This window comes from Boeremia exigua, assembly GCF_020726555.1.
Source record: "Boeremia exigua strain MPI-SDFR-AT-0100 chromosome Unknown C7974scaffold_2, whole genome shotgun sequence".
In the NCBI taxonomy this organism is placed as follows: Eukaryota; Fungi; Ascomycota; class Dothideomycetes; order Pleosporales; family Didymellaceae; genus Boeremia; species Boeremia exigua.
Window position 1 is genome coordinate 671,694 of NW_025763519.1, and position 15,148 is coordinate 686,841.

General features: G+C 53.0%; 7 protein-coding genes across 7 annotated transcripts; 4 read left to right on the forward strand and 3 right to left on the reverse strand.

The window, feature by feature from the left end:
• The first annotated feature begins 13 nt into the window (after positions 1 to 13).
• C7974DRAFT_97147 (uncharacterized protein) lies at positions 14 to 2,496 on the forward strand. The gene is made up of 2 exons (XM_046147622.1): positions 14 to 1,251; positions 1,301 to 2,496. The coding sequence occupies exons 1-2, from the start codon at positions 256 to 258 to the stop codon at positions 2,348 to 2,350; spliced, it is 2,046 nt and encodes a 681-aa protein (XP_046001185.1). The 5' UTR covers positions 14 to 255; the 3' UTR covers positions 2,351 to 2,496.
• On the forward strand, positions 2,423 to 3,450 carry C7974DRAFT_446596 (uncharacterized protein; the record flags this gene model as incomplete). Its single annotated transcript, XM_046145604.1, has 1 exon — positions 2,423 to 3,450. A coding segment is annotated over one exon (747 nt), but the record flags the coding sequence as incomplete, so codon positions are not given.
• C7974DRAFT_468610 (uncharacterized protein) lies at positions 3,371 to 4,469 on the reverse strand. Its single transcript, XM_046146403.1, has 2 exons — positions 3,952 to 4,469; positions 3,371 to 3,904 (listed from the first exon to the last, which is right to left on the reverse strand). The coding sequence occupies exons 1-2, from the start codon at positions 4,081 to 4,083 to the stop codon at positions 3,503 to 3,505; spliced, it is 534 nt and encodes a 177-aa protein (XP_046001187.1). The 5' UTR covers positions 4,084 to 4,469; the 3' UTR covers positions 3,371 to 3,502.
• A 62-nt stretch (positions 4,470 to 4,531) lies between these two features.
• On the reverse strand, positions 4,532 to 9,041 carry C7974DRAFT_97103 (armadillo-type protein). Its single transcript, XM_046147621.1, has 3 exons — positions 8,018 to 9,041; positions 5,582 to 7,970; positions 4,532 to 5,535 (listed from the first exon to the last, which is right to left on the reverse strand). Exons 1-3 carry the CDS (start codon positions 8,854 to 8,856, stop codon positions 4,744 to 4,746), a joined length of 4,020 nt encoding a protein of 1,339 aa, XP_046001188.1. The 5' UTR covers positions 8,857 to 9,041; the 3' UTR covers positions 4,532 to 4,743.
• A 390-nt stretch (positions 9,042 to 9,431) lies between these two features.
• Positions 9,432 to 10,847, forward strand: C7974DRAFT_97155 (uncharacterized protein). The gene is made up of 3 exons (XM_046147623.1): positions 9,432 to 9,749; positions 9,860 to 10,253; positions 10,303 to 10,847. The coding sequence occupies exons 1-3, from the start codon at positions 9,592 to 9,594 to the stop codon at positions 10,531 to 10,533; spliced, it is 783 nt and encodes a 260-aa protein (XP_046001189.1). The 5' UTR covers positions 9,432 to 9,591; the 3' UTR covers positions 10,534 to 10,847.
• A 401-nt stretch (positions 10,848 to 11,248) lies between these two features.
• On the forward strand, positions 11,249 to 12,937 carry C7974DRAFT_372168 (putative cytochrome P450; the record flags this gene model as incomplete). The annotated part of the gene is made up of 1 exon (XM_046140054.1): positions 11,249 to 12,937. The coding sequence occupies one exon, from the start codon at positions 11,249 to 11,251 to the stop codon at positions 12,935 to 12,937; it is 1,689 nt and encodes a 562-aa protein (XP_046001190.1).
• Positions 12,938 to 12,980: 43 nt separating this feature from the next.
• On the reverse strand, positions 12,981 to 15,119 carry C7974DRAFT_97099 (regulator of chromosome condensation 1/beta-lactamase-inhibitor protein II). Its single transcript, XM_046147620.1, has 2 exons — positions 14,543 to 15,119; positions 12,981 to 14,489 (listed from the first exon to the last, which is right to left on the reverse strand). The coding sequence occupies exons 1-2, from the start codon at positions 14,983 to 14,985 to the stop codon at positions 13,025 to 13,027; spliced, it is 1,908 nt and encodes a 635-aa protein (XP_046001191.1). The 5' UTR covers positions 14,986 to 15,119; the 3' UTR covers positions 12,981 to 13,024.
• Positions 15,120 to 15,148: the final 29 nt, after the last annotated feature.

The window sequence follows — 15,148 nt, forward strand, 5'->3', positions numbered from 1 at the left end:
ATGACATGATATTGCCGAGTCTATTACCCCTCAACTCGTGGCATTCATACCGCTCAGCCTGATGCTTTGGTATTATCACCTCTATCATTACTCAACTCATGTCTTCTCGCCACTCGTCCTGATTGCAAAGACCAGTCCGGTTGGCCACGATTTGATTTACTGCGCTATCTCGACAGCTGACAGCGATTGTAGTACCCTCCGGTTCTGCAACTGAGCATATTCGATCACAGAACCCTGCTCGAGGACATCTGCGACATGGATGGAGGCACTCCCGGCGTTTCGACAATAGCGAATTATGTACGCGAATGCCTTAGAAAGTTAAAGCACGCGTCTGCTTCATATGAGGAAGCCAACGTCGAGATCAAAGAGAAGCTTCTGAATGGCTCCATATCTGACCAGGCTGGGCGTTTCCGGCTGTGGTCTAGCAACATAGGGGCTCATCAGCTCGGCAGAAGCTCGCTCGACTACCGGCTTCGTGAGGCATCACATATAAAAGACCAGATCTTAGATCTCTTGCGAGAATATATAGGAGTTCTTGATGAGACAGTCGACATTATAAAGAAAAACCGACCCCCCTGGGAAGATTCCTCGGATATGCAAAGCGAGTGCTCAGGGGATGAAGACTTCCTACAATCAACGACCGAGCTCGAACAGCTGGTATCAAACATGGCTGATATCAACACCAGCCTGATGCATCTGTCAGTAGCGATTCGCAATCCGGCACCTCATGATCAGTTCATAGGATCTAGGCTTATCGATATCTCGCATTTCGAAGATCGTGATATTGATCACGTATGCAGCAAATTCAAGCTAGCGCAAAAGTTCCTCCAACAGCGCCTTGGTAAAGGAATATCTCGTCGACGGCAATACCTTCAATATCGTAAAAGTCATCGAAGCAAGCTCGAACACGGCATTGCAGAGGCGCAGCTAGATCCACACGAGCATCGTGCGACAGAAGAAACGACTGTCCCTTTGGCAAAAGGAGAGTCTACTGTAGCATCTTCCATACCATTGAATCGGAAGACATGGCCAATCACGTACCCTGAGATTGAGATGACCGCCTACGGAGATACACTCTCGCAGACGTCGTATGCGTCTTCTACGCAAGACGCGTCGAAGCTGCATCCTCCACCGCTGCCAGTAGCCGGACGGGATGGTAATCCTTTCGAGTGTCCACTCTGTTATCGCTTTTCGTCTGTCAAAAACACCGCAGCCTGGCGTAAACACTTATACCGAGATCTTCAGCCATACGTAAGTTCAGTGCAAGCAATGACCGGTGAACACTGCTAATACTCTGAAGCTATGTACGTTCGAAGACTGCCGGGTTGCAGATCAAATGTATGAGTCTCGAAATGATTGGTTTGATCACGAGCTGGCCGAGCATCGTCAACGGTGGGAATGTATCGAACATTGCAATTTGGAGTTTGGCTCAGAGGAAGCATTTCGCTTACACCTCGTCGTTCAACACCCCCGAATTGGGAACGGAGAGCAAGTGGTTGAGTTCATGAAAGCACGCCGACGAATGCCCCAGATGGATACTGAGGGTGATTGCGCTCTCTGTGGTGCCAGACTTGTGTCCTTGATACAGCTTCGCCGGCATCTTGGGAGACATCTACAAGAGCTTTCGCTGTCCGCCATACCACTTGAGGTGTTAAGAGCCGACACAGATACTGAAGACAATAGTATCGTGGATGGTGAATCACGTTCCTTAAATACTGGCGGCTTTAAGGACGAAGCTCTACCAACAGAATTCATGTGCGATGTGTGCCAAAAGACTTTCAGTGGCGAGGAAGACGAGAGACTTGAGGCCCTGAGGATCCATATGAGTGAGGCCCACCTAGACGATGACCCTTCAGACACTGTTATCGATCCGCCTTCGCAAGTCAAAGAAGAAGCCCGACAGCAGGTCGCAACCCAAACGCAAGAGGAAACACGAGATATACATGAACAAGCTCAGCCAGCTCAGCCAGCTCAACCAATGTCGCATAAACGCGACACAAAAATGCAAGGAAAGAAGCAGAACACAGGTAAATTAGCACAGCCAGATAAGTTATTGGTTGTACTGTCGACTGAGAGAGCCGCGTTGCGAAGCGATATCGAAGATTTGGAAGAGGCAATAGACGAAGAGAAGAGTCCGGAGAAGCTATCGCAGCTCAAGGCCGAATTATCTCAACTAAAACATCTCTTGAGTCTCAAAGAGACCGAACTCAGCCGAGAGAACGCCAAGAAAGTTGATAAGCATATATTCCATGTGGCGATTGAACAACAGACTAAGGCTTGGGATAATAGTCACCCGAACAACACTACAAAGGAGGTCAGATCTCGCTACAAGGCTGCTCATGAAAAGTAGTCCACATTCAGCGGTCCAACAAACGTGCCACGGCCAAAAACTGGAGCGAGCGGATGGACATGAAGTCCAGACCACAATGACTACTACTGCTATGGCTATGGTCAGGATAGTAATGTCCTTTACGAGTGGGCCAAAAACAGTTCGAATTACTTCATAGGTGCCACTGCATCGGCCAACACTACTGCTGCTCCTGCAGATCCAGTGCCAGACGAATTACGGCATCGGAAGCCTAACTTTATCGCGGGAGCCCCAAGTCAAGGATGGTACGAACAGTTGGATTCCTCATATCGCATGCGAACCGGTGCTGAGGCGAGGGCTTTTTTCAGGCTTGGACGGGTCTTCTCTATGCTGTTTGTCGAAGCAGCAGACGCCATAGCCCAATATCAGCCAGAAAACGACGCGCTTACAGAGGTTCGTTTTGGAGGACATGTTTATACACAAGTCCGCCGTTTTGTTGTTGTTTCGGTGCGCAGAAACTTTGTTCAGGCTTGCGCAATATCGACCTACCGCAATCAGGGTACACTCAGGCGTGGCTGTGATCCAACTGAACACGCTCTGGTGTACAATTCTAGTATAGATCCTGAAAGTTGCTACCTCCCAGGAGAATGCGAGAGGGGCTTGACTAAGGAGCCTATCGAGGTAATAGCTGCTGACGCCTCTGCCTATCTTACAAGAACATCGCGCATCCGCTTTGGCAAAATCTACTCCATTGAGTGGAACGTAAAGGTTAAGGACATTGGCTTCGTGACGGATGGCTGTCTTGGTACGCTGACGGAGCACTACAAGTATGAGGACCAGCGATGGGATACGGCGGATTAGTTACGGGGAATAAATCAAGCATGGGACATGGAGTGAGGTTAGTAACAGCTGCCTGTAATCGTAACCAAAAAGGCGCACGATGAGGTTCTCGGGGTGCTACCACGAGCATAGACGAATATGACAGACAGGGTGCCAGCGAATTGCTGCACAGTCTGGGTGCAGCAGTCAGCACGACGACATAGCCGCAAATATGAACTCGCTCAACGTCCTATACCTTCGCACACCGTCAGCCAAATGTAGTCTTCTTCATAAATTATATCCATCAAACAGCACTGCTGCGTTCATTTACATCATCCATAACAACCCAAGCTCTTCCAACCGCCCGTGACCTATTTACAGAAACGCAGCCGCAGCCACCGCCGCCAACGCGCCAAACTCCGCCCTCACAAACGGTAACCCTGTCGGCGCACTCGCCGCCCCCGAACTCGAAGACGTTGTCTGCCGCGCCGCAATCACGCCCCTGACAATGCTGAACTGGTCGCTGACCTGCTGTTCCTTGAACGCGCGCGCGCCGCTCGGCAGCGCCGAGTACCACGTCGGCGCGCCAAAGAACGTCGTCGTGCCGCTCTCGGTGACGGCAGCAGGGACGCTGTAGTTGGAGGCTGTGGAGACGAAGGCGGCGATCTCGGATGCGGCGGATGCTGAGGAGGATTTGTAGGGCTCGCCGAGCGCGTTGGTGAAGGAGCGGTAGGCGATGTTGGCGTTGAGGAAGACGGAGGTGGTCCAGCTGGCGGCCTGGGGGGGTCAGTGTGGTGTTCGCGCGACGGGGGGAGGGGGCGTACGTCGGATGGGTTGGGGAAGGTGGGGATTGCGCTTGTGGGGATGGGTGGCTCGGTGTACACCATGAAGTCTGCGTGGGCGACGTGAATGCCGGCGGCGGCGGCGAGGAAAACGAGCGATTTTTGCAGGTACATCGTGAGCGACTGTGGTGTGTTGCGCGGTGTGGTACAGCACGTCAAAGTCTCAGAATTGAGTACAATATCACAAAAGAACGATGTCAATCAAAGTCAAGGAACGGTCGAGGATAATGAAACAACTTGGCCCTTCGTTGCCTCTCGGATTTGATGATTAATGGCAGTCATACTTGCTGATCGTCTTACGGCGTTTGCTTCCGTTGAAGTTGGATCGAGGCGCAGCTTCTGGAGTCTGTGCAGAGCGCTAGGAACTGAGCAGTTGACGCGATCTCATTGGCGCCTTACTCATTGGAATCGCAAATCGACGTCTCTTAGAACGACGGACAGTATCGTATCTAGAACGCGGTTTAGTCTAGGCACTCTGTCGAGCTGATGCTTACGACGCGTCTTGGCTGATGCTCTTGGCAGGGTAGATCTGTAACGTTCAGAATCAACGGCACCTAGTGGCATGACTGGACAAATAACGTTAGCAAAGAGAAGGTGTATGGCATCGTAATATTATTGGGTCCCGAAGCCCGTGAGCTGTGTTGTCCAGTATCCATGCTATGCGACCGCTATGTAGGCCATACTGGCAAATCATGAACTGCACGTTTCCGTTACTTCATGCGTTATGCAGATTCTCTTGTGCACACTTTTCGTCTAAACGCATTCGATAGCAATCTAGCGATCGCGCTCCTTCAACTCATCGACAGCCTCCTTGAGGCGTTGTCCATGCTCCTTTTGCACCCAATCCCAGTACTGCGCCCATGTCCTCGACTGTGGGTCGTCTTGACCAACCGTACCTTCTGTACCCAATCGTTTGTTCAACAACACAGTAACACGGAGCACACCTTTGCCACCTTCTTGAATCTTCTCAATTTCCTGCTTAACCGCATTGTCCTTTGGCTTCACCATCAAGACGGTGCGGAAGTTCGATGCGATAGCCTCCAATCGCGAGTGCACTTGTTCGGGCGAGAGGGACATCAGCTTGGTCAGCATAAGGTTGCAAAGGATCCGAATATCGTGCTCGTCGGTGATGCCAGCAACGATTCGCTCGAAGCAGTCAGATATCTCGATGGGCCCAAGACGGGCGAATGCGGTTTCGAGGAGCGCATACAATGTCTCGTATGCGGACTTCCTGATCTCGAGACCATCGTCGACATTGTGCTTGAAAGGTCCCATCTGCACCACGCGGATCAACTCAGGTTTGGGATGTGTCTCTTTCATGGCGAGGGGGAGAAGCAGGTCCAGAGCCGGCAGGATGATCTCGGGCTTGTTGTGCATGGCGGAGTTGAAAGTGGTAAGTGCTAAGCGGCGGTTGTCCAAATCCTCCTCGTCGAGCATCTGCACGAGCATTGGAACGACGATTGGCCGAAGGTACTCATCATAGGCTTCATCAGTATCGGCAAGCGTGTACCGCAGCGCAGAGATGACCATACCGCGGACAGCAGCTTTGCGGTCGGTGAGAAATCCCTGGTCCAATTAGCATATGGTCACGTAGCTAACAATCCAAACTTACCTGAAGTTGAGGCAGATACGTCTTGGGATCGATAATAGTAAGTCTGCCAACACACTCTGCACCAATTGCCTTGTTGTCTTCAAGCTGCGATGCAGCGACCAAGTTCTGCCAAAGTGTGGAAGCGTATGGGATGATTTCGGACTCAGTATCTTCTTGCTGCAAGATCTCCTTGATGGCATGCAACAGGAGATACTGAGGCGCAGATTGCTTGCCCATGGTAGAAAGAATGACAGGGACATATTGGCTGACATTTCCAGCACCGGCCCGACCAAGTGCAACAGCAGCTGCAAGCGGCACTTGTTCAGACTTGACGGAGAAGTACTGGATGAACAGATTAGGGTCCACCGTCGACTGTTTACCAAGACGAAGCGCTGCTTCTCCAAGAACGACGAGTGCAAGACATTTTCGCTTGTCGTCTTGAGCTGTTTCGAGCTCGATGACGAATTGGTCGAGCTTGACGCCAACGCTTGCCCCTCCGTATACAAGAAGGTTACCAATGACTTTACCAACTACTTCTGGATGACCGGCAACGCCGACATCTTGGAGTAGCGACTTCATCAGAGCTTGACCAGCTTGCTCCTCTCCAATCGTACGGACGAGCTTCAACAGCGCATCAAGAGAAGAGCCGCTGATAGACCCTTGTACAACTTGGCAAAGTGCGCCGTTGAGTTCAGGTGTCAGTATCAGATTGGCGTCATCCTGAACAAAGGTCGCCAATATGATAAGCGCAGGCCCCAGAAGGTGAAGGTCAGAGGCATTCAAGAGCGGCAGCAGAAGATTGACAATCTGTGTCTTGGTTTGTCCGTCAAGCTGGGCTCTAGAGCGCTCGTTCAACGCTAGGGTCCTCAGTGCACTCAGACTTGCACCGCGGAGGACACGGCTAGCTTTGCGGAGCTGGGCGCCGAGTTCCAAAGCAACAGTCTGAACCCACTTCGCAGAAAGCTCGTTCTGGGCTTTCGTATGGGCTGCAATAGAATCGATAGCACGAACTGATGCTAGGCGGGTAAGTTCATTCCTTAGACGATCAGCCAGAAGTTCGAGTCCAGCTGTTCGCTTTTGCGTTGACAGTAGACCTTCTGTACCAGAGCTCCGGCCAAGCAACAACCCAAGGACGTGGATAGCGCTCTGTCGGACCTCTAGATCTGCATCATTCGCTGATATCCGGCTGACCAGTGTGTCATACAAGGGCTCCAGGTATTGCTGATTTTGTGACCCTGATGCCACGGAGCGTGGGGGTGTGAGAGCTTTGATGACCTGCTCAGTTGCCGCAAGCGCCTCGATAGACAGTTTGCTGTACTTTTCAGTCGCGCCCTTCAGGAGTGCGGGGACGATGCTCGACAGGTACGGCTGTATGTCTTTTGCGTGATGTGTATCAGCGATTGCGCCGACAAGTTGCAGGGCCTGAATGCGGAGGCTGTTGGCTGTCGTTGATGCGCTGCTTGTGAGTCCACTGCTGGTCTTCGAAGCCTCCACCACTGGCTCCAATAGCTGTGACAAGTAGCCCTCGAGACCGCCTTGCTGGGTGATAACGATATCCTTGATCAAAACAATAGAAGCTTGCTTCGTCGATGGTGGGCAGGTTGCCTGCTTGAGAAGTTGTGCAACGCCCTTGACTATTTCAGGGCTAAGCTTCGCAAGACTAGCACGAGGACCGACTGGTGGCGTTCCTGTACGAGCAGGGGAAGCATAGCCCATCGAGACTGAATTTGCGTGCAAGTCGAGCATGCTTGCGTCACTACCACCCCTACGGCGCTTACGACTCGGTGGTGGCATCATTGTCCCGCCTTGAGGGTGTTCGTCGGCGAACTTGACTGGGCTAGGCCCATCTCCAGACTTCTTTACCAGATTCGACAGCGTTGCGAGAACTTCGAGACGCACGTTGTCCTCCCGCTCCTTGAAACGTGCGATCAAAGCTGGGGCGACCTTGTTGTAGAGCGTGCCATCGTCCATGAGATCACCATTGCTTCGAGTAGAGATCAAAGTGTATAGGACTTTGGCTGCGCATCTACGGACCTTCCAGCTGGCGTCCTCGTCATCGTCGTACCCGGCTTCCTCTTCGAAGTCCTCGCCCTCGAGAGGGTCCTCTTCGTCACTTTCCATGGGATCCTCATCGTCGTCGTCGTCTTGTGCGAGATTCGGGTCGTATTTCAGGAAGCGTGTGGCTGCGGCGATTGTCTCGTCGGTATATATCCGCATGTCCTGGGAGCACGAAGCGAGGAAGCTCTCGAGAGCAATGAGGGCAGCTTCCAGCACCTCGTCTATCTCAGGATCGCGCTCGGCCTCGTCGTCAGACACATCCATATCGTCTTCCTGTTCTTGTTCGCTCACTGCACTTAGAATGAACGGTGCTAGCATCGTCAGGTAAGGACCGAATTTGCGAGGGATCGACCTGTTTTAGTCAGTGGCGCATATCGTACGCGGAGGTTGATGCCGTACCTTGCCATGGAGCCGAGGATGGTGATATAGAGCTTGCGCTTGCTGCGGACCAAGTGGACGTCTCGGAGATGCTCGATGACGCGAGACAGGAAGCTGCTCAGCAACTGATCTGCGAAATATCCTGCTAACGTAGAGATGGCCGTGACCGACTTCTTCTTCATCATGGAGCTCGCTCGATCATTTTCGAGGATCTCGAATGTAATCTTCTGCAGCGCTTGAACCTCAACGTCCTGCAATAATGGCCCAAAGCAGCGCGCAATCTCGATCAAAACGTCTATGGCGTTGCTGTCTGTGCCCTTCTCCAAGTCCACTTGCAACATACCCTGCGGTACCTTGGGGAGGCCTTGCTGCGCTGGCTGGATCACATGGTATCCTACGAGGCGTGGGATGAGCACCCTACTGATGGCGCTGTATGCGTCGAGAACTGGCTTCGTGCGCACAACACCGAGGACGGGACGTGGGAGTGAGACGACAACTTCGCGGAGGGCCAGTGAGGGTATGCTCTGATCAACAGCGCTGTCGGTCCGCAGATTTGAGAGCTTCTCGATCATAGGACACAGGATCTTGTCCGGGATCTTGTTCACGAATGGCCCTAAGCACTTGACTGCTTGGTTCTGCACTTCGCCATTTGTGTCGACCAGTGTACCAAGCAGACCGTCGACAGTCTTTGCACACGTCACTTCATCGTGGTGTAGGAACCCCGAGTGGGCAATGACGAGCGTGTCGTGCAGGTCGCTTAGAGCCATGAACCGAAAGTCGGGGTCCGCATCGGTGAGCTTCGGTAGCAGCTGGGCGACATTGTGGGCAGTCGGGTTTGGCTGTACCGACGAGGGCGCCATGGTGGCTACGTGTGTTGTGTGAGATGCTCGCAGTCTGCACGGCGTCGATGGGGCGTGGCAGATGGTGGGGTATGGCGGGGTGGTGACGGTGGGTGGCGGCAGCTGTTGTTGCAAACGCGTGCGTGAGGAAACACGCTGCTACACAAGTAGTAACAGCAGCCGGGACCGGTGGGTGCAGAAGAGGATTGTTGTGGAAGCTGATCGACTGACGGCCGCCTTCTGCCTCCAGGCGTGCGCACGGTCTTCACTTCACCGGACGTGGTTACGAAGCCAACGGACTCCACACAACAACGATGGCGCTTCCAAGCCCTGCCTCAAGCTCATTAGAACAAAACCCGTTCACATCAGACTGCTGTCACCATTGAACAGCCATGGTGCACGTCCAGTGTCGTGCCGAGCAGCGCGACAGCTGTGACGTAGCTTGCTCAGACTGGAGCTTCCTCGTCAAAGCTCTCTCCACCACGATAAATCTCTCTCTCGAGCCAAATTGTTCGAATTCGAGCAAAGAAGCCCGATCAAGCCCCCCATACAAGCACCAAAAGCCTTCAAGCCGTCCATAGGCTGTCGGTAAGCTTAACCAGCCAAAGCCAATTCGGCTAAAGCGTCTCTGCCCGTGCTTTTCTCGTTGACATGACGTGCCGAAGTGACCTGATCCCACAACCTCACCTATCAACCTTTTGTCACTGCCATCAATTGCTCTTTATTGCAGTCAATTGACACCCCCACAGCTTCGCCATGTCTTTCCTCAGGTCCGCCGCCCTTCGCACGTCTTCTCTCGCACGCGCTGCTCGCCCGGCCGTGCGCGTCGCCCAGCCTCTTCGCCAGAGCATTCAGCGCAGGACATATGCCAGCGGTCACGGTCACGGCGAGGCCAAGAGCAGCGACGTCCCATGGTGAGTCGATTCCCAGTAATTTGCCCAGAGACAATGAGATCTTGTCGGCCTGCGCTTCCGTATCCTGTTTGCGCGTGCGGCTCCGCGGCATTTTGCTAAATATCGCACAGGATGGCCGCAGCTGTAGCTTCGACTGCCGCAGGTCTCTACATTGTCCTGACCCAAGACACGAGCCACGGCGAGCACGGCGACCACGCTGAGCACGCCGAGCACGCCGAGAAGCACACGGAAGAGGAGGAGGCCGAGGAGGCGCCTGCTCAGGAGGAGGAGTCCAGCGACCAGACCAACGTTGACGCACCCAAGGTGGAGAAGTCTGATGCCAATGCGGAAGACTCCAGCAAGGACGAGTCTGAGAAGACCGATAATCAAGAGGAGGGCAAGCACTCCGAGTCCCGCGAGAAGGCTGCCGAGGACAAGAAGAAGGAGCACAAGGACTCCAAGGCACAGGCTAGCCAGGAGAAGGAGGAGAACGATGACTCTGCTTCCCCCGACAAGTCCGACAAGGCGAGTGCAATTCAATGGTGCAATAACGAACAATTGCTAACTTTCACAGCCCAACCCGCGCAAGGAGCCCAAGAGCTTCAACGAAACGTCTGGCAAGCAGCAGGGTCTGTCGAACGACGAGACTCACCACTCTACGAACGTCTCCGAGGATGATGACAAGTCCAAGAAGGGCGAGGGTGTCGCTGAGACTGCTAAGCTTAAGGGCACTGTTTCCACCGACCGACCTGGTGCTGAGAACAAGGAGGAGCGCGGCAAGTCCTCCGTCGACAAGGACGCGTAAGGAACGACTCGAGTTGCGTCTCTCAAATCACCTCTGTCATCTTAGTCCCCTAGCGACGAACGTCCCTCTCGTCGTGATTTGTATAGTCCTGAATCAACATTATTCATCTGTGCAAGTCAGAGTCTACACGCTGCCGAGGTTATGTACTGCACACAGGCCGTTCGACCAGCCACTTTGCAAAATGCAGCACCAGGCAAGAAGGATCAACAATCTCGCCAGGGCTCTTCTTCGTTGGGGTGTATACGCTTCAACGGAGTTATCTAGTCCTAGTACTGCGGCTCACTGGCTACGACAAGGATGGTCTGGATTCCGCAAACGTGCCAAGTAGCTGAGTATGGAGTATTAAAACGAAGGGAGCCCCCGTTGGCCCAGTTAATTCCAAGGCTTACATACGCGCTAGGCGGCCCAGGCAACCAGTACTTACTGCACTTGAGTATCGCCGACAGCGTTTCTAGAAAATGCACGAATGACTAGGGGAGATACAGCAATAGTTACTCATTGGTGTATTTGATGATATCCCTTGCAAACAGGTGAAGCGAGCGAATCGCAGACATTTCTCTCTGCCGCGTTGAATCCTTCGAACCTACGAAAATGCTCATCGGTGCAGTAAGTGCGCGCTAATATCGGTATGGTAATCCCCTCTTACTCAACGCACTCAAACGTGCAGTACTTTACTGGCTGCTCTCCCCTCTGCAGTATTCTAGTAGCTCGAGCCATGATATCCTTCTTCGCCGCCTTTTCTCTCCTCCCCCTTCTCCTTCTTGGTGTCCGCATCAGTAGGTGGATTCACAAATATATACAAGCGCGCAGTTATGGTCTACCCATTGTCCTCCTACCGGTCTCATTCAATGAACCGCTATGGATGATATTCCGGCCGCTCTTCGCCTGGGTTGAGTACCTTCCCCTCGGCCTCGGAAATTGGTATCTATACACGAATATGGGCTGGCCGATCGAGGATGGGTCTCGCTCGTTGCATTTGTATGGCGAGAACTTCGTTCTCTGCTCCCCTGTGGATAACATCATCGTGACTGGCGAGCCAGCTGTGATCAACAAGGTCTGGCAAGAGACAAAAGATATTTGGCGCGTACCAGAAAGTCAGAATCGGCTGTTTTCCTTCTTCGGTGAGAACCTGACGAGCACGCAAGGCGAGGACTGGAAGCGCCATAGGAAAATCACCATACAGGCCTTCAGCGAGCGCACAATGGCTGGCGTGTGGCTAGAGTCGAAGCGTCAAACTAAGGTGTTGAAAGCTGTGCTGGAAAAGGAGCAAGAGAGGAGCCTGGGAAGTGTCAGGAGTAGCTTTGATCTTTTGGCGATGCAGGTTGTCACTATCATTGCCTTTGGTCAGGAGAACGAGCACACTACTGTGCCAAAAGGGCACAAGATGAGTCTCGTGGACAGCATGAGTTTCATACTCAAACACATCCTGCTCACTGTGGTATTTAATTCGCTCAGTGCGCCCGACTTCTTGCTACCCGGCGTGCTGAGGAGCTTAAAGGCCTCAGTTGCAGAGGTCAGGCTGTACATGGAAGAGCTGGTCCTCGCCCACATGCAAAAATCCTCCGACACCAAACCTACAGCCGCCGGAACCCGCCCAACGACTCTCCTCGCAGCTATCGTCAACGCCAACGAAGTTGAGAAGCGCGGCGGCATCGAAGGCAAACCGCGCGGCTACCTCACAAACTCCGAGCTGTACGGCAACATCTTCATCTTCAACCTCGGCGGCTACGAAACCATATCCGCAACCCTCACCTTTGCACTACCCTTCCTCGCACTCCACCCCGAAGTCCAATCCTGGGTCACCGAAGAAATAGATTTGTACAACAGCCGCGCCAGCGACGACGACACGGACGCCAACTACAACGCCGTCTACCCGCACCTCGTCCGCACCCGCGCCCTCATGCACGAGACCCTGCGCTTCGCCTCTCCCGCGCCGCTGTTAGTCAAAACGGCAACCGTCCCCGTGCAAATCGACCTCACCACGTCGTCCGGCCCGCGCACTATCACCGTGAAACCAGGCACCCTGATGGGCATGAACCAGTACAGTGGGCACCTATCTGCGCGCTGGGGCGCTGATGCCGAGGTGTTCAATCCCAAGCGCTTCATTGTCATTGATGAGAAAGGCGAGGAGAAGTTTCAGATGCCCGAGGGCGTGGCGTTTACGTCGTGGTTGATTGGGCCGCGGACATGTCCCGCGAAGAAGTTCAGTCAGGTCGAGTTTGCTGGGACCATGGCTGAGCTGCTTCGAGACTGGAAGGTGGAGGTTGTAAGTAAGGGTGCGGAAAGCGAGGGAGAGGCGCGTCGACGGGTTGAAGCACTGGTGTTGGATGAAAAATATTTCAACGTCAGTGCTCACTTGAGAAGGCCGGAGGCGGCGGGTATGAGGTTTGTGAGAAGGTTGTGAAAGTAGGGTATCTGGCTGGATTGAATACGGTAATCCTGTATCTAGACTACTATCTTATCGCCAGTATGATAAAGGCCTTGAGCATAATCACTGTACAGCATCGAGCTGCCAGTCTGGTCGACCGTGTCGCCAGATGTCCAGATCCCCAGACCCAGGCATCTCAGTACCGTCGCTGAGTTGGAGTCGCGGAAACGATTTGCCATCATAGGAATATGAAGGCTCCTTCCTAGCCAGCTCATCATTTACCAGCACCAGAGCACCCGAGTGCCAACCTGCAGCACTGACTCTGAGAGCGAAGTATGCACCAAGTCCATCATCCCCGGAATCTTTGTCCCACTCCCGACTCTCTTGCTCAATCCACTCGCTGACCTCCCCCTGAACGTTCAATTCATTTTCAAACCGATCTGCTCGTGCTCGAGCCTCTTCATTTTCATTTGGGGCGTTTTGGATGATACTCTGGATCCAGTCTTTCTTTCTTGAGTCAAACCATACCTGACGTCCACATGTGTATGCATGGGACAGTAGGCGTCCCTCATGACTGATACGGTCGTAAGCAATACCCCTGGCTTTACCTTGTGGGCCTTCTTCGCCCAAACCGAGTGCACCACAAGCTTGCAACTCAGTACCGTAAGAAGTTATTTTGCCATCTGAATGGAGTGCAATGTAGTGGTAGTCGCCAAAAGCTACAGAGATGACGTCGTTGTGTTGCAAGGCCGGGATCTTGTTGAGTCCTCGGAACGAGAGATTAGTCCCCCGAGCATTCCAACACTGATGCAGATACTCTTGATCGGCGGTGATGACCTCGCCATTCTTGAAGACCGCGAAGCGCCGGAAAGAGCCCTGTATATCTATAGCAGTACTGTGCTCATTCCTCAAATCGCTTAGCTCCAGGACTTGATCAACCCTGTTCTTGTCACCGAAGAGGCCGCAAAACACTTTGCCGATATCAGTAGCGAAAACGACAAAGTGTTCCAAGATTATATGGTTGACAACCACTCCGACTTCTTCACCAAGAGCGCTCTGATCATTGGTCTCCCGCTCTTTCCCCTTGGGACGTCGATAACCGGATTTCGGCACCTCGGCATTTTCCAGTACGAGCATGGTATCCATCTCGCTATCGTGAGAGCCTCGTTGAACCACGTCCCACACTATAATGCCTACACCTTGAACATATGCAGAGCTACGGCTCCACCCAGCCACGACCTGCCTGACATGTCCGAAAGCTAAACCCTTGTTGGCCAGTGCGCCTTCTTCAGCTTGCTCATTTAGTTCCACGTGGGCGAATTTGACTTGTAGTGCAGCATTCTTGCTATTGTACCATGACCAGATCTTCCCGGTGTCAGAAAGTCCAAGTATATGTGATCGTCCTGCCGAGAACTGACGGATGGCGATAGAAGGCTCGTGAGCTTCGGGGTCGTTGATCGAATATTGAAATCCAGTAGGAAATGTGAGCCGTCTCATCCCTTCGTTCGAAGATAAGGCAACTTGACCATCAAGCATTCCAGCGGTGTATAGTATACCGTCCGCATTGAGAAGTGTCGTCGACCAGCCACTGAAGACCGTTAGCCCGTTATGCACACCCGGCTCTCAATATCTTTCACTTACCCACACTGCATATCTGCAATGACGCCCAGTTGTCGAGTGTCCTCCATTTCGGTAGGAAATGAGCAATTGACTGGACCTCTGAGCCTCCTAGGCAAAGGTCGTCTGGGCAAAAGCATGGAACCCCCAGGTATTGCCTCCCTGAAGCTGTGACCAAGCCGATTATGGCCATTATGACCCCAAGTGTAGACGTGACTCTGAGTTAGCATGCGTCGATATAACTTCTGCCACCGCAACCCATCATGTTGGACAACTGGTTGGTTGGGTACGCGAAAAGTACTGCGTGTGGCAAAACTCCAGTAGGCTGGGTCGAGCCGGATCGAAGGTTGCTGGAGGGCCTTGCATGTGCTGCAGAGAGAAAGGAAGCTCTTCGCGTCCAAATACGGAAATATGAGGACGATAATATCGAGCGGGAGATCTGTGATGGAGGTGGTTTTGTCAGTCATGGTGATGAGTTAGTTGAAGCAAAGTCGTGGAAGAAGTGAGCAGCAAGTTCAAATCATCATTCGAGACTACAAACAGGAGACGTGTAAGAATGCTGCAGCCTTGTGTTTGGACCTTGGACCCTGTTAGGTCAGAGCTACCAGATGACGTTGGTACGCGGGCAGT

Coding starts and splice junctions, on each gene's coding strand:
- C7974DRAFT_97147 (XM_046147622.1), top strand. CDS start 256: ATGGATGGAGGCACTCCCGGCGTTTCGACAATAGCGAATTATGTACGC. Junction 1,252..1,300: donor ACCGAGATCTTCAGCCATAC/GTAAGTTCAGTG, acceptor AATACTCTGAAG/CTATGTACGTTCGAAGACTG.
- C7974DRAFT_468610 (XM_046146403.1), bottom strand. CDS start 4,083: ATGTACCTGCAAAAATCGCTCGTTTTCCTCGCCGCCGCCGCCGGCATT. Junction 3,905..3,951: donor CCTTCCCCAACCCATCCGAC/GTACGCCCCCTC, acceptor TGACCCCCCCAG/GCCGCCAGCTGGACCACCTC.
- C7974DRAFT_97103 (XM_046147621.1), bottom strand. CDS start 8,856: ATGGCGCCCTCGTCGGTACAGCCAAACCCGACTGCCCACAATGTCGCC. Junction 7,971..8,017: donor ATCCTCGGCTCCATGGCAAG/GTACGGCATCAA, acceptor TGACTAAAACAG/GTCGATCCCTCGCAAATTCG. Junction 5,536..5,581: donor CGTATCTGCCTCAACTTCAG/GTAAGTTTGGAT, acceptor TAATTGGACCAG/GGATTTCTCACCGACCGCAA.
- C7974DRAFT_97155 (XM_046147623.1), top strand. CDS start 9,592: ATGTCTTTCCTCAGGTCCGCCGCCCTTCGCACGTCTTCTCTCGCACGC. Junction 9,750..9,859: donor AAGAGCAGCGACGTCCCATG/GTGAGTCGATTC, acceptor AATATCGCACAG/GATGGCCGCAGCTGTAGCTT. Junction 10,254..10,302: donor CCCCCGACAAGTCCGACAAG/GCGAGTGCAATT, acceptor TAACTTTCACAG/CCCAACCCGCGCAAGGAGCC.
- C7974DRAFT_97099 (XM_046147620.1), bottom strand. CDS start 14,985: ATGACTGACAAAACCACCTCCATCACAGATCTCCCGCTCGATATTATC. Junction 14,490..14,542: donor ATTGCAGATATGCAGTGTGG/GTAAGTGAAAGA, acceptor AACGGTCTTCAG/TGGCTGGTCGACGACACTTC.